Source organism: Phaseolus vulgaris, chromosome 7, assembly GCF_000499845.2.
Source record: "Phaseolus vulgaris cultivar G19833 chromosome 7, P. vulgaris v2.0, whole genome shotgun sequence".
NCBI classification, from domain to species: domain Eukaryota; kingdom Viridiplantae; phylum Streptophyta; class Magnoliopsida; order Fabales; family Fabaceae; genus Phaseolus; species Phaseolus vulgaris.
The window spans coordinates 9,675,638-9,691,201 of NC_023753.2; the positions used below are offsets into that span (position 1 = coordinate 9,675,638).

The window sequence follows — 15,564 nt, forward strand, 5'->3', positions numbered from 1 at the left end:
TAAAGAAAAAAATCTATATAGAAAGATTAAGATAAGAATAATATTTAAAATTGAAGGAAAACGAGTTTCAAATTAATATTATAAGTTTTTTTATAATAATAAATATTTTATCGGTTGAAGTAAATTATATTAATATCAAAAGCGACTCATATAACTACTAAATTTCAAACAAATAAATTCATTTAATGTGTCAAGTAATTTGGAAATAAATAAAGTTATTTAAAGAAAATATGAACATATTAAAAAAAAAACTCGATTCTCGCAATCTATTTTACTGAGAATATTAACGTTAGAAATATAAAAAAAAAGTAATTAGTAATTTTGACTTACGAAATTTTAGGACCAACTTATTTAGAAATATCTAATCACTATTGATCTAAATAACTTTGTTAATTTTCACATTAATATAATTTATGTTTATTCAATCTAATTCAAATTTTATTTTATAATATTTATTAGTATTGAAAACTTACTTATTAACTGTGAGGGAAAAAAAATCTATATATCTGTGAGGAGAAAAACCTTAATTAAGCATTCCTCAAATTAATCTCTTAACCAAAAAGATAATAAACGTCGTTTTGGTTTTCGAATTCAGTTTTTTTTTTTTTTGTTTCAATGGCGTGCCGTAGGAAATTTGGAATTCCTTGGCCTGAATGCAACGACGGTCTCTCCTACGACGACGTCGTTCGATCCTCTGATTCTGGTTCAGTACTTCTTCTCAATGTTTCTACCTCTTTCCCCTTTCATTTTTCTTTCCTTATCATATTGCAACTCAATTTTATTTTACGCCCTATCAATTTTCAGGGTTGACTCTGATAGAGTTTTACTTTACCAAGTACAAAAGTTCTGCTCCCTTGCAAGGGTAAGTTAACTCCTCGACTACCCACTTACCTTTTAGTCATAAATTTTGAAATTTTTCTCCACTTACATCTTAACAAGGTAAGAAAAATGAAGCTATGCAACTGGGTAGTTTTTTTCCTTTAATTATTTTTGTTTTTAAATGGAATTTGATTTTTTTTGTGGAGAATTTAAGAAAAGGATGGCATTGATGAGAAACAAACATGACCTGGGGAAAATGTTGTTAACTGAAATTTTGAATTGTTGTTAAGAGCTGAGGGGGAACGAAGTGCATTAAGTTGAAAGTTAATACGATAGGAATAGATATTTGCTGTTGCCAACTATGAGACCATTGAACTGGGGTTATGAGTTCTTAGTCAGTAGTATCTTCCACTGCATTTTTTGGGGGGTGGAATAGTTTTTTTTGCTTCTATTTGGATGCATTGTCATAGCTTTTTTGAATGGGGTTGATTTTGTCAGATTTGCTGAGGTATTGGAGCTACTTTCGTGCATTTCTCTTTTCCAAAGCATTTCTTGGTTTTGGGAAAATTGTTGATCCTCTTGTGTTTTTTCTTTAGATTTGGTAACATAATTATTCTTGGGAATCGTACGTACTTATTTTTTTAACAGTTGGTTGCAGCGTATAAAAAGTGGGCAGGTTTGATCATCAACGAATCTGAAATAGTTGACTACAAGGAATGTTCCATCTCGGTTGTTTGTCATATTAATTAGTGTGTCATCTACAGATAACATTTGATGGAAGAGTTGTTACTGATTCCAGCACAGTCCTCAGGTTCTTTGATAGAAATTTGTTATCCTTTGTAATGCGTGGTTTGTTCCATTGTATGATGTTTCCCATCTTCATATTAGAGTTGGCTCAAAGCTAGTCTATCATAGACTTCCTTGGAAGGAACCTGATGCACCACATATGATTGAAGTATTGTATGAAGATGATGAGATGGTTAGTGTTACTTTATGCACCATCTTTGTATATCTCTACTTGTTTAATTATATTAAATATTCAAATCAAAGATATGAAACTATTTTCTTTGCTAGTGGTGCTTTAGAATGCAAATAACAAAGTTCAATTGACATTATACTTGGTGTAATAAAATTCAAATATGTATGGTTCATGAGAAGGAGGGAAACATAAGGTGGAAAACTGTCTCTCCTAAGTAAATTAATATAGTTTTCTGGCTGATTGCTCCCAATGTAAATGAGTTGTGAGAATCTTTTGAGGAAGTTATTAAGACTGCAGAGTATTTTGTCTTAAATATAAATCTTTTGATTGGAGTGTTGATGTAAATTCAGATTGCTCTGAATAAACCTTCTGGCTTGCAAGTTCTGCCTGGAGGGCTCTTCCAGCAAAGGACAGTTTTGACACAGCTTCAATGGGAAGCCAACTTGCACAAAAAGCCTCATCCTGTTCCAGTACATCGCCTAGGGAGGGGAACTTCAGGTTATACTGAATATTTCTGTTGAAAAGTGAAATTGATAGATTTTATCTGTAAGTTTAAAATTTAATTATATCCATGCAACTAGTTTAGAACTCTAACAGGAAACTGGTTTTATTTTAATATTACAAAACATAGATGTCTCTTATTAAAATTTTAATTAATTACCGTTTGCTCAGTTGATTGTTTAACTACAAGTGATAGTGGCATTTTTATGTTTATTACCAAAAGAGATGTTATACAAGTATAACTAGATCCTTTGCTTTTAATACCCTTTTAATGCTATGAATAATTAGCTCGTGATACTTTCAAATGCTTTTGATTTTGATTGATTGCATCATAGGAATTTTGTTATGTGCAAAGACAAAATTAGCCAGAGCTCGTCTTGCATCTTATTTTGCTGATGGAACTTCTCACATTGGAGGAAAAAGGTTAGGAAACGGCTATCTTTTTGGTTTATTGCATTTTATAATTCACTTGTGAAATGCTTTACCTTCTATCCTGTTCCTTATCTTAAGTTGAAGACACTTAAAAAGAGCACAGAAAAAAATGGTTAAAATTTTAAGTTGACATTAAACACTTCATACTCAATTACCTTGTTTGCTCATTGTTTGCTGTTGTGTATACTGTTGTGGAAGCAGAGATACAAACGGGGAAATTGGGAAGATTGCAAAGATATACAGAGGACTTGCGAGTGGGATAGTGGAGAATGATGAGGTGATGGTGACAGTTTCCTCTCCTCTTTATAGGCACTGTTAGCAAGTGATTGTCAATATTAACAAGTGCTTTTAGGCTGCATCCATCCCACCCACCACCCGACTAAAAGTAGAATGATAAAAAATGGTATTCAAGATTAAGAAAGCACGGAATATTTCATTTTTCCTTTCCATAGTGAATGTTAAAAAGACAGCTGCAAGAACTCTCAGTAGTATTCTAATTTAATTTGTACCGCCAGAGTTATTTTACTTCCATAAATTATATTTTTACAATCATATATGCTTTTTGAAAATGAAAAAAAAACTGAAGGAGCTTGACCGTACACAATTTATTTTAGGCATTCTGACAAAAGTCAATGGTATGTGATAAAGTAAGAAAATGTTTAGAGAGAAACTGAAGCTATAGAATTCCGTAATTAGAATGTTAAGTGAATGAACTTAACTACAAGAGAGAATGTGATACATTTATAGTTAGGCCGTTGTTGACAGCTAACTGAAACTAATATTCTAGCTTCCTAACAGCTGTATATGCAGCAAGGAGAGTCGGCATAAAGCAGAAGCTTACATTATTAGAAGCTATATTAACCTTTGATGATTTTTTTTTATCAGCAAAGAACCTTTGGTGAAGTTGCATGGAGACTGAATTCTTTTGACTATTCATCTTTGAAGAAAAAGAGTGACAGTTTAGAAAAATTAGACTTTCAAAACTTTTGATTGCATTTTTTTATAGAATCCAGATGAGCTAACGATGCTTCATCTTTTTAACATTGTCATGATCTTTGTATTCACATTACATATTTATTAAAAACTATAATAACTGATTTTCCTTTGTATATTGCCTGTTGCTTTCTTGTTCATTTTAGTAAAACTGTTCTGAACGTTCAAAAATATGGTATCTGTTATAGTGAGCATGGTATGTTTTATTGTTCCTTGATCTATCATGGCTAATCCATCTGCCTTGTGTTTATTATCAGGATCAAGGGACTATTTAGTTGTTATTTTGTGCTTATTTGGAATAATTTGATGCTGAGTCTGTAGGTCGGTACAATTTTGCATGTTAACTTGAAGGTTGTTTTGCTTTACAGGTGACTATCAATCAACCAATTGGAGTAGTTAAATATCCAGGTGTTGCTAAAGGGTTATACGTTGCCTCTCAATCAGGTTATTTTTAATCACCATTTTGTTTCAGATGGATGAGTTCCAGAGAGAAACTATGCTTATGCTTATTGATTTCCACTAATCTGATTTGGTTATAATTGTTTGTAAATAATAACAGATTATTAGGATAAAAAATATTCTCAATATCTCCATAGTAATTAGGAAAAATATCTTTAGAATCTGCCTAGTTATTTCATCATATATTTATCTCCTTTTTTTGTAAGGTTCTGGTTACTACAAATAGAGATGATTATGAGAATTTAATTAGTATGATTGATATCAATAAAATAATTCTTTATTTTTCAAATATAATGTTTCCATTTCTCTTCTTTCTAACTTCCCTCCAAATCTTGATCATCTATCTAGTCATGTCTAGTTGTTTTCATTTGACCAGGAAAACCAGCACTCAGTGTAGTGGGCATTCTTGAGAGAAACGTACAAGAAAACAGCACATTGGTCCAGGTAGCTGAATTTCATGTTCAGGACCATATTATTTATGACAACAACCAAGTAAACTTGGGATCCTAGAAAAACATGACCTACCCATGTCTCACAAGACTAAAAATCAAAATTAAGTATATAAATAAGAACAATCTGTACTTTCCAATTTGGTTTTATAAGGTTGAACTAAAACTAAACCAAACCACTTTTATCTGCAAAAAATACCATCATTTTAATACTTGAGCATTGATAAAACATCATATAAAATATTGGTATATTTTTTAAATAGAAGAAAGTAAAATATTTTTTCTGATAGATAATATTTTTTTGATGATTTTACAATGTTGGGTATATTACACAACAATGAAAAATAATCCTATTTACAAGAAACAATGAAACTAAATCTCTACAAATAAGGTAAAAAAGTATTATGCGTTAGAGCGGGTTTAACTAACAAAATTGCAGCACTGCTCTGTTCTTAGATATTATTCCATGTTCACTGATGTCACATCAAATTTACTCTGGGATTCAAAAATTATTTGCTTGTATTTTTCAACATGTAATCTTTTGGCTGCCCAAAGTTTTGCTTCTACTCATCCCGTTATGAATCCCTTTCAAGAGGCAATAAAAGAAAGTGAAAGGCTGCCATAAATTAGAAATCCAGACTCTTAATATCTTCTGGTTGGTTTGTTTGTCAGGTTAAGATTCAGTCTGGACGGCCACATCAAATCCGTATTCATCTTTCTTTCATAGGGCATCCTCTGTTAGGTAAATATTTAATGCTAAATTGTTCATGGTGCTCCACATCAAAAACCAAAGCTAGATTTCATATACGATGTACACCTCAATAGGGAAGGTATCAATAATGATTCCTATGCATATTGAGCTTTAAACTCATCACTGGCTAAAAGAAAACAAACCTTTCAATTTTCTGAAGGTTTCAATTTGATAAACATGATTGAGAGGATAACTAAACATCATATTTCCCTGCATCTTCTGAGATCTCATACTAACTAGTTTGCATGCACGTTCCAAGGCACTCCCATTCTTCTGGTCAGTCATGTCTGACTACATTATCTTTTTCCTTTGGTTTTATTTGCAGGTGATCCCCTCTATGGTGATGGCGGGCAACCTAAATGCTTAGATTGTGACTCTATAGATGAGAGCTTTGCTGAAGATGGGTAAATGCTTGTATTATAGGTTGCCAAGAATCATTCACTTGAGATTTGATTCTAGATATATATGATACTTAGTTTTAGCATCAATTATTCAATTCCTTATAGAGTTAGATTACCCCTTTACTCCTTAAATTCTTTGGGCTGTTCCTTGTGTAGGGGCTATCAAAGGCCTACCAAACCAGTTCCTGGAGATTGTGGGTATAACTTGCATGCACATAAATTGGTTCTCTCTCATCCATTAACTAACGAGGTACACTGAAAATTATTTGTTGGAGCTTGTTAAAGATTATTTTTCCTTATTTAAGTTGTTTTTTGGAAAAATAAATCATTTGCAATTTTTTCCTTTTTTATGGATCATTTATGAATCTAAAAATTTGACTTACAATTTTTTGGCAGATTATTGAAACTATTCTAATCAGTTAATTGAAATGTCAAATGCCATCTATTGAGGTTTCTTCAAGGATGTTATGTATACGTGGATGCCTGCCTGTAAAATAATTCCACTACTAGTAATATGGCTGTTTTGGGTTCTCTTGCAGTTAATTGAAATCACTGCACCCCTTCCTTCCGTCCTCCAGACACCTGAAGAGGCTAAAGAAATTGGTGCTATGGAGCAGACTGCTTAAGATGTAAGGCGAAGGATTGAAGACAAACCAGGAGAACGACGTTGATGTTATCTCGCTCACATTTGTATTCAAAAGTTCTGCTTGAAAGACCTGACCTTGTTCTATCAAACACACAGTACTTGATATGTCAACAAATCCTTATTTTCTATACGAAATTGTTTACACTGAATGAAAATGACCTCCAACTACTCAACATATTTGTTAAAATTAGGTAAGACTTCATATTTGATTTCAAATATGATTGAAGGTAGTAGGAAAGAAAGATTGCAGAAATTGTCCTCTTTCAGCAAGCAGTAGGAAGCTGAATAAACAACACTTATTGATACCAAATTCCCTAATTCTACAATTAAAAACACCGCAGAGTCAAAGCCTACCGTACCGAAATAAGGTAACTACGAGTAGAGTTAAAATAAACTATCTGATCAGTGAAGGCCAAACCAACTCTGGAACAGTTAATTAGAAGCTCGAAAAGATCGTCAAATGAGTAGAGGACAGGACAAGGACGGCAAGGGATCCAGAATAGGCAATGGTAATGGCAATCGCCCCTCCTAACCTTTTCAGAGATTATTTCTGTATTTTCATCAAATACAACAAATACAAAGCTGCTGCCATATTACAAGCACCCTAAATATTTTACCAAAAAGACGGGCTTGAGAACCATTAAATCGCCCTACACTGTATTAAGCAATAACAAAAACTATAATACAGAGCGCGGCAAAAAGAGGTGTTTGCCGCTCAACACAATGACTACCTGTCACAGTCTCAGTCCCCCTTCCCTCCCCAAGATTCATCTTCTCTTGCAATACTCCCAGACTGACCACCATACTTGTCAGAATTGGAATAATGCATTTTGATTGCTGCCACTGGATCTGAGACACCACTGCACGATCCTCCTACAAGAATCCCCGGTCTTCCAACACCATTCATTCCCATCACTCCCCTGCTCTGCTGCTGTAAACTTGAAATTGCTTCAAAACCATTTCTTCTCTGCATCTCAGAGAATACATCCTGGCAGTGCTTCACATCTACCATAAATGGCTGCACTTTCGGACCATCCCTTCTAAACATCTGATAATCAATCACCGCATTGCTTCCATTCAGGAGACGTTCATTATTGTTCTTGGAAAATGTTTGCAATGACGGTTGCTCCAATTTGGCAGAAGATGTGGGATAATTACTGAATGCTGCAGGATACTTTGCTAGCAGGATAGCAGAATCAGGCAATGAAGAGAGACCAGTCTGTATTCTGCTTCCATCCCAATAACCATAACTTCTCATAGGAACATTTTCAAGGCCAACATAATCATTACAGTCAAACTTCAAAATTTTCACATTCCCATCAGCACTATGCCCGGTAAATTTCATACTAGAAGGCTTGCTGAACTTAGGATGGTGGGTACCATTTTCTTCACTACCTTTAGCACCCACATTAGGTTTCTGTGCCGATGAAGGATTAGTTAGTATCTTCCCAAAAAGTTTCACATCACCATTTCTGGATGCTTTATCTGAATCAGACGACTGCAATTTTTTGGTTTGATCATCAGGCTGTTCATTTTTCTGGGACAAAAGATGCAATTCTGTTGCTGAACTGCTACTGTTCATATCACCATTTATCTCCTTCTTAATGGGAGCTTGCAAGGGATAGCCCTGGAGAATGCTTCCGGCATCAACATGGTCTGATGAATTCCCAGTAATAGGGGGCTTGTCATCGGTGCTAACCTGAATATCACAGGTAGAAGACAATCTATCTTGGCTAGCTGTTTTCTCACACTGAATATCAGAAGCAACAGTATTTTGTAAAGATGAATTTGATGATGCTTGATGATCATCCATAGACAATGGGGAGGCCTTTCTAAGGGGTCCGTGCTTATTTTCAGTACTAGAACTCAATCCTGAACAGGAATTCCCAAAAGATGAGAGAGAAGCATTTACAACAGTGCTGCTTAGCATGTGCCCAGGGCTTTTCAAATCAACTATGCCACCTGAATCAGCTTCCTGTTTATTATCTCTATCGTCAAGACATCGGGGTGAAGACACTCTTTGCCTCTCCAATTCATTTCCAAGTCTGTCAGAAGAAACCTCGGAAACCACCATTCTATCCCCAACAAAAGAATTACTTTCGCATGGTTCACTTGTATCTGGAACAGATATCAATTCTATAGATGCACCTCCCAATTTATTAGCTTTATCTTTCCCATTTTCTGTACTATCTGACATTGCTTGTCCACTGACAGAACCACACGCGGCAAATTCACTACCATCACAGCCCTGTTTAGAATCAATATCAATTGCACATGCATCAGAAACCAAATTTGCATCTTCAATATCTACTTCTGTCCCATTAGTCCCCTTTGATTCATTTAATTCTGCTGACAGATTCCTAGCTTGCACAGGATTGGACTCATCGTTGAATGTGTTTGTTCCATACAAAGGCAGGTCCTCATCTGTTTTAGTGCCAGACTTTTCAGTTCCAACCACCGAGCCTGTCTCAACGACACATGCATCATCAGTGTCACTCTCACCCCCATTTGCATCATCATTCACTGGGGATCCAACATTTTCAGAGATTGGGCGCATGAGATCTAATCCAAGACATTTCCGGCCTTTGCTGAAGAAAACTTTGCACTGTTCTTGAGACCTTGTCCCAACACGCCGTGCTATCTTGGCAAAATCTTTCCCAAAAGATGATACAGCCTGAAGAAAAGCAGCCCGCTCATCATCAGTCCAATCTGTAGGATCCATTTCACCACAGCTCTCATCTGAACAAGTCTCATCATCAACATCCTGAGTAACATCAGGTGTCATGGGCAGCTTGTATAAAGGGTTTACTTTCAGGAACTTCCTATCCCTGCTACCTTCTACTGGATCAACAGAACTTGTTATGCAGGAACTAATAGCCTCAGATGAAAGAGAACCACATATACCTGCCAATACATCAGCCGCAGCAGCAGTCTCTCTTTCATCCCCAAGAATGTCAAAACTGCCTGATTTCTCAATGAAGTCTTCAACCCTCGATGTCTTTACTTTACCATATCCACCCAATAGTGAGCTTCCTGCACGGATTTTTTTGTTACCTGCAATGCCATCTGCCATCAGCGAAGCTGCACTCAAAATTTCAAGGGAAGCAGCATTCAATTCACGATTCCATTTTTTACCTGATGCCAGCAAGTCAGTTTTAGCTGAAAATGACTTCCCCAGCTTACCAACATCTTGCTTCTTAAGTTTCTCAAAACAATCAGATTTATGATTTTTGTAGTAGAATTCAACACAGTCAGCAATTGTCTTGTGGTCAAGAAAAGAAGCAATTTTCCTAAAGTTTTTTCCAAAGGCAGCAAATTTCTCCAAGAAAACTTCTCTCTCTTGTGGCGTCCAAGGATTAATCATAGACCTTTCTTTCTCAATAGCCAATGGATCTTCAACCAGCCCATTACTAGATACAAACTTTGAAATTATCTTCTCTTTTTCATCTAAAATTAATGCCGGCATCTTCAGAGTGTTTCTCTGCACTTTAACCTGAGATTCTGAAAGCAGTTTGCCTGTAAAATTAATCATCTCTGATGTTGGAACCAAGCTCAGATGATTTCCTGCTGCAGACAGAAGAGGGAGAAAAAGCATAGTCATCATCAAAACAAAGGCAAATAAAATTAAGAAAAGAACAAACTATTAAATGTTCTGTGCAACTTTAAACATCACAGATTGAACAGAAGCCCTTCACTTCACGTGAACAAGTCAATCCCTATCAAGATAAAATATGTTCTAAACAAAAAGTCATATCATTGAATTCAACAGAAAAAGACTTTTATTCAGTTATTAATATTAATCAACAAAATAAATCACTTTAACAAGGTATGCATGTTTAGATTGCTTGCTAGCCACAATTAGTTTCCACTTTTCAAATAAGTGACAACAGTCATGACTAACGACCAAATACTACACAGTAATAAATGGGCCAAATTTGGGAGTGGTTTCAAAAGTAGTCTAAACCCTAAGCAAGCATATAGTTAATTTCACAAACATTGTAATCAAACTAACAAAAATTAGTGAAGCTACCCTAACCAAATAGGAATGTGTTTAAAAACAAAAACCCACTCGTTTTGCCTGAGCTTGAACCTTCTGATTTACCTTACAAACAGCAACAAGCAACGGACTGGGATTACTATTCTACTTCTGAACACATGAATACATGAAAACCGAGAAAGTAAGCAGAAAAAAATACAGCAGATTAATAGCACCAAAATTTAACAATTTTTCTTGCTCAAAAAATCCAAACTAACAATTTTCCATCTTATTTTTTTTAAACATTAGCAAGGTCATTGCCGTATAAAAAATGTATATTTTACTATCAACTAATTAAGCAAAGAAAGACTGCAAAATCACTGGGACAAATAAAAAACTTGGAAATATCCATACCAGGAAAGGGAAAACGTGAACGAATGGATGATCGATTCTTCTGGTTACCATTACAGGTAGTTCGCACACTTAGTTCATTCTTTTTGTGAGATTTTGGTCGGCATTTCCTGATAGAAAGTAAGCGCATATCTTCTTTCCACAAGTGATGCAAGGCTCTGAACTTAAGTGCAATAACTCTCTCCTTAAACCTAGCAAATCGCTTTTTCTCAGCAAATTTTTCCCTAATGAAGGTATGATTGCATGTGTCACTGCTGGTTTCCATCTTCCCAATCTTACAACAATCTTTGGGCAATAAATTATCAAACACCTCACTAGCTTTGTTGGCAGATTCTTTATTAGAAGAAATAATTGTACCCCATAAAATATCCATGCTATCGTTTACCTCCATAGAAGTCTTGCCATCAACAGAAGATACACATACACTAACATCCTTCCTAGCAGAACAGGGAATTAGGCAGTTCACAGCTGCAGATGGAACAGAATCCACGTCCCTGGAGAAACTAACATATCCTCCAGTACCACAAGAAACTGATTTAATTGAAGGTGGAGGCTCAACAAATTTAGAAGTAGCTGTTCCAGGACTATCAATATCCTCTTCCTTAACACTTTCATGAATACTAAGTAAATTAGTTGAAAGCGGCACCTTCTCCATATTGGGATCATCAACAATATTCAAAGGTACCGGCCGGGTGACCTGATCAGAGACTCCAACATGTTCTTCACAGGATTTTTCATCACAACCTAACATCTGGGAGTCCAAGGATACCGGAAATTGACATGTTTCCCTAGATTCAGACTTCAGCGACCTCAGTTCATTTTCAAGTAAATCTATTTCAGATTCAGTCATCTCCAACACCTTTGAAATGTCAGCTTTCCATATCAGTAATTTATTAATTGCATTAGACCTCATTGGACCAGAATCTACAGAAGTTGGATCATCAGATTTTACCAACTCAATAATTGAAGAACCCAAATTATTCAAGGAGCCAATATCAAATTTCTCTAAGTTAAAGGGAAACCTCTGCAAATTATTTTCCGACAACGGAGCAGGTGAACAAATAAAATTACTAACATCATTGTCTACATTTGCAGTCTTTCCGAATAATTTATCGTCCATACCTGGTAAAAAGGTCAAGGTTAGGCTTAGACACAAGGGAAATAGGTAAAAATACAATACAATTACAGTACTATTACAAGAAAATCGAGGGGGAAATCTTAGTTTTGCATTTTCCATCTAAAGCTCAGGAAAATGTTAAAAAAACAGTAAGGAGAAAAATATGAGACAATTAAAAACATAAGATATCTGAACAAAACACATTTCCAAATAAGGTTTTAACATGCTGACTAGCAATTCTATTGAATATTGACCTCAAAATATAAATATGTTCATTGCAGATGTCCTGAATTGTAATTCCTACATGTCATGCTCCTATCCAAGCAACTTGAGCATTGATTGAAAACAAATGCTGGAACACTATAAATGTTCAAAAAACATGGTCTCAACATTAGTAAAAAAACTCATGCAGCATACAACAGCTGAAATGTTGATTCTTACCTACATAGATAAATCAACACTTTAAAGTCATTTGATGTTATAAGTGAATTTTAGGCCCTACTCACTAACAATCAAGTTCTTCAAACTTTTTCTTTTAAAATCAATCATTACAAACGTTTTCAAAATAATACCTACCGTTATTTCCTGTACGTAAATTATTTTGGAGAAAAACACATCTAAATTAGCACACACTGAACAAAAAACATACACAAAAGGACTGGAGTACCTAAGAATGTCAAGGGGACACTCAATAGAAAAAGGAGCTCATGAAACACCTACGGTGCATATTATACACAACAAAAAGACAGACAGTCAAGGGAGAGATACTCGTAAAAGGAGAACCTAATGGAAAGAGAAACACATGTAGTAAGCAAAATAAAAACATAGACAATTGTCTTGTCAGATATCTAACTAATATTCTACCACAAATCTCTATGAAATACCAATTCAAACCTCATAATATCACAATATGGTTCATTATAATCCTATATACATACATATAACACTTGTTACTGAATTGCTAGTAGCAAACCCTTCAAAAATAAATCTTTAAAGCAGGATTTAAAATACAAACAGACAGTGTCTACCAACATACCAGGTGAGGAACTGCAGGCGACAGAAGATGGAGTTGCAGGAGATGCACATTCAGAAAATCCTGTAACTTTTGGACTTTTGTCAACTAAGCTGGTACTGAGGAAATTACAAGGTTCAGTGATACTAGCAGACAAAACAGGACCATCTTTATTTGCACTTGGCTCGGGCACCTCTACTTTTTTCTTCTCATACTTTGCAAGTCCCTCGCCCCAATTCAACCTTGGCTTTTTTCTAGAAGCCGTATCTTCAGATGGCACAGAAGATGTCGCACAAGCAGCAGCTTCCCCTGAATGCGACTCATTAGCAGCCGCACTTTTCGTTTGCAACTCAGCCCTCGCTTCATGCGAATCTGCTGCTCCCATGCTCCTTGAGCTACTTGAGTGGCTAAACCCTGAGCCTCGAGAAGACAAGCTTCCAGAACGTGTCCATTTAAGTGGTTTCCAGTCACCCAGAGAGTTCTCTCTATCACTTCTGGGGCCAGTTCCCATCCCATTGACACTACCTATCTTCTCATGCTGGTCTTTTAAATGGTGCTGATCCCAAGAGTTCCCGAAATCGGAATGTGGATGAGAAGAATATGCTAGGGCGTCGTCCACAGCCCTCTGATCATTGTTCACATCCTGCGGCCTTCTGGGCAAATTCATGGTACCATTGGAGGGTTCCCACGAATGCCCTCTCCAATCTCTCTGAGCAAAGGCTCCTCTATTTTCCCTGCTGCTCCTGCCATACTTCCCATCACCTCGTGAAATCGAGGGCCGACTATCTTCCTCCAGGATCTTGTCACTGCTTGACCGAGAAATCGCATACCCATGACCTGAGTCCTCGGAAAACAGGTGCCAACCACCCTGCTTACCATGACCTTCAGAAAATATTCCAACAAACAAAAAGTACAAAAAAATCAACACAAGCAAAGCATATATTCTCGCACCCAGAAAGGCATAGAGAAACAAAAACGAACGCATAAATCTTACGAAAAGGAAAACCCTCTTCAGGGCTCGACTACAAATATTCCAATAAAAAAAAACAGCAGCCACAGATCTTAAAAAATAAACCAAGTTTCACCCTCAACAACGCCCCAAACACGCGAAGAACAATCCCCCAAAATCATAAACCACTCAGAATCTCTCACCTAGAAGAAAAAAAACAAAACCTAAACAAAACACCGATGGCCGCTATTCCGGCGTGTTCGGCGTAAGAAGACGCTGACTCAAAAGAGAATAGGAACGAATGAAAAGAGCGATTGAAAACAAACCTGGCGGCCTGCGAAACTCAGTGGGTCCCCAGCGATTGAACTCGCGGTGGTGCGAGGAATCCCTCCATCTAGCGACGGACCCAAGCGACTCGGACCTCTCGTGCTTCCTCTCCTTGAAGAAGTCCTTTCGATCCCAAGGCAATGGTTCAGGCGGCATCAAAACCAACCCAATAGCATGGGCAGCCACAGAAAACAAAACCTAGGGTTCACCAAAAAGCAAACCGCAGCGCCGCGAACGCGACCTCCGCCTCCAGATCCAACGACCTAGGGTTCGCAGGGCTGAGCCTCACGACGCCGTCTGGCGAGATCGAACACAATACCAAACGCGGCAGCCGAATCGGCGCGCCGCACAGCAATCTAGGGCTTCCTCGGAGCTCGAAGCGGAGAAGAGAAAGAGAGCGCAGATTGAAGAAGGAAAATGGATTAAACGGCGAGGGAATGAGTTCAGAGACGTGGATTCAGATCGAAGAGTGAGGCCATGTAGCTGAGAGTGAGAGAGAGATATAGAAACAGAGAGTCCTGTTGTGATGTGCTCTCTCAACGGTGGTGGCTCTGTAAATTTTCTATCCCTTCCCTGGCTGGTGGAAAACCTGTATGGGGCAAGAAAGTGAGAACGTGAGGTGATAAGGGACAAAGAGAACCTTGAGAGAGATAGAGAGAGAGAGAAGGTGATAGAGATAGAGAGAGAAAGTGTGGAACCGGATCTCAGCGTTTCTTATAAAACCATATTTCAAACTCCTTTCGATTCCGCCCATATAATATTTCCTTACGTTTTTTTTAATTCTGTTTTCGTATCTTTCACTTTTTTTTATTTATTTTTTTATTTTTCGTCAATCAGCTTTTCTGTATGGGCCTCTCCGGTAATCAAAGTGCCCATTTTTCGGCCGTTATTTACGCCAGCAGTAAACGCCCTTCCCACTTTACCATTTTACCCTTCTCCTATGTAATAATACTATTACCCATTTTAATTGCTTCAACAAAAAGTCAACCACAAGTCTTCAAAATTATAATCAATTTTAAAATTCTATTATGTTAATTAATATTATAACTTAATTCACTGTGTTCAAAATCCCTTTTTTACTATATCAAATCATTTCTATCTATTTTTTAATTACATTAAATGTTTTTCTTATAAAAAGTGTTAATAATTTTAAATGTTCAAATATTTATTTATTGTATAGTTATGTATTCAAAAAATACTTATTATTATAACTTTAATTAACGTAAAAATTGAATACTTTTACTATACATTACACAAACGGAAATACTAAAGTCAAATATATAATATGCATAATTAAAATAATTAAAAATATATAACATTTTATCTATAAGTTATTATACAG

General features: G+C 36.2%; 2 protein-coding genes across 6 annotated transcripts; one reads left to right on the forward strand and one right to left on the reverse strand.

Annotated features, from left to right (window-relative positions):
* Positions 1 to 534: 534 nt before the first annotated feature.
* LOC137828525 (RNA pseudouridine synthase 5) lies at positions 535 to 6,603 on the forward strand. 2 transcript variants are annotated; one of them, XR_011083901.1, is made up of 14 exons: positions 535 to 703; positions 805 to 862; positions 1,468 to 1,495; positions 1,584 to 1,630; positions 1,708 to 1,798; positions 2,149 to 2,296; positions 2,635 to 2,722; positions 2,933 to 3,008; positions 4,093 to 4,168; positions 4,560 to 4,627; positions 5,305 to 5,374; positions 5,709 to 5,806; positions 5,941 to 6,034; positions 6,324 to 6,603. XR_011083901.1 is itself a non-coding variant. In XM_068635142.1 (14 exons), the coding sequence occupies exons 1-14, from the start codon at positions 616 to 618 to the stop codon at positions 6,408 to 6,410; spliced, it is 1,098 nt and encodes a 365-aa protein (XP_068491243.1). In that variant the 5' UTR covers positions 535 to 615; the 3' UTR covers positions 6,411 to 6,603. The 2 variants fall into 2 exon arrangements, 1 of the variants encoding a protein (XP_068491243.1); XM_068635142.1 differs by having other exon boundaries at positions 5,709 to 5,787.
* A 320-nt stretch (positions 6,604 to 6,923) lies between these two features.
* On the reverse strand, positions 6,924 to 14,948 carry LOC137828524 (uncharacterized). Of its 4 annotated transcripts, none has more exons than XM_068635139.1 (5): positions 14,222 to 14,948; positions 12,971 to 13,828; positions 10,821 to 11,939; positions 9,566 to 9,997; positions 6,924 to 9,484 (listed from the first exon to the last, which is right to left on the reverse strand). In XM_068635139.1, the coding sequence occupies exons 1-5, from the start codon at positions 14,376 to 14,378 to the stop codon at positions 7,173 to 7,175; spliced, it is 4,878 nt and encodes a 1,625-aa protein (XP_068491240.1). In that variant the 5' UTR covers positions 14,379 to 14,948; the 3' UTR covers positions 6,924 to 7,172. The 4 variants fall into 4 exon arrangements, with proteins under 4 accessions (XP_068491240.1, XP_068491241.1, XP_068491238.1 ...); XM_068635140.1 differs by having other exon boundaries at positions 9,566 to 9,994; positions 14,222 to 14,921; XM_068635137.1 differs by having other exon boundaries at positions 6,924 to 9,997.
* Positions 14,949 to 15,564: the final 616 nt, after the last annotated feature.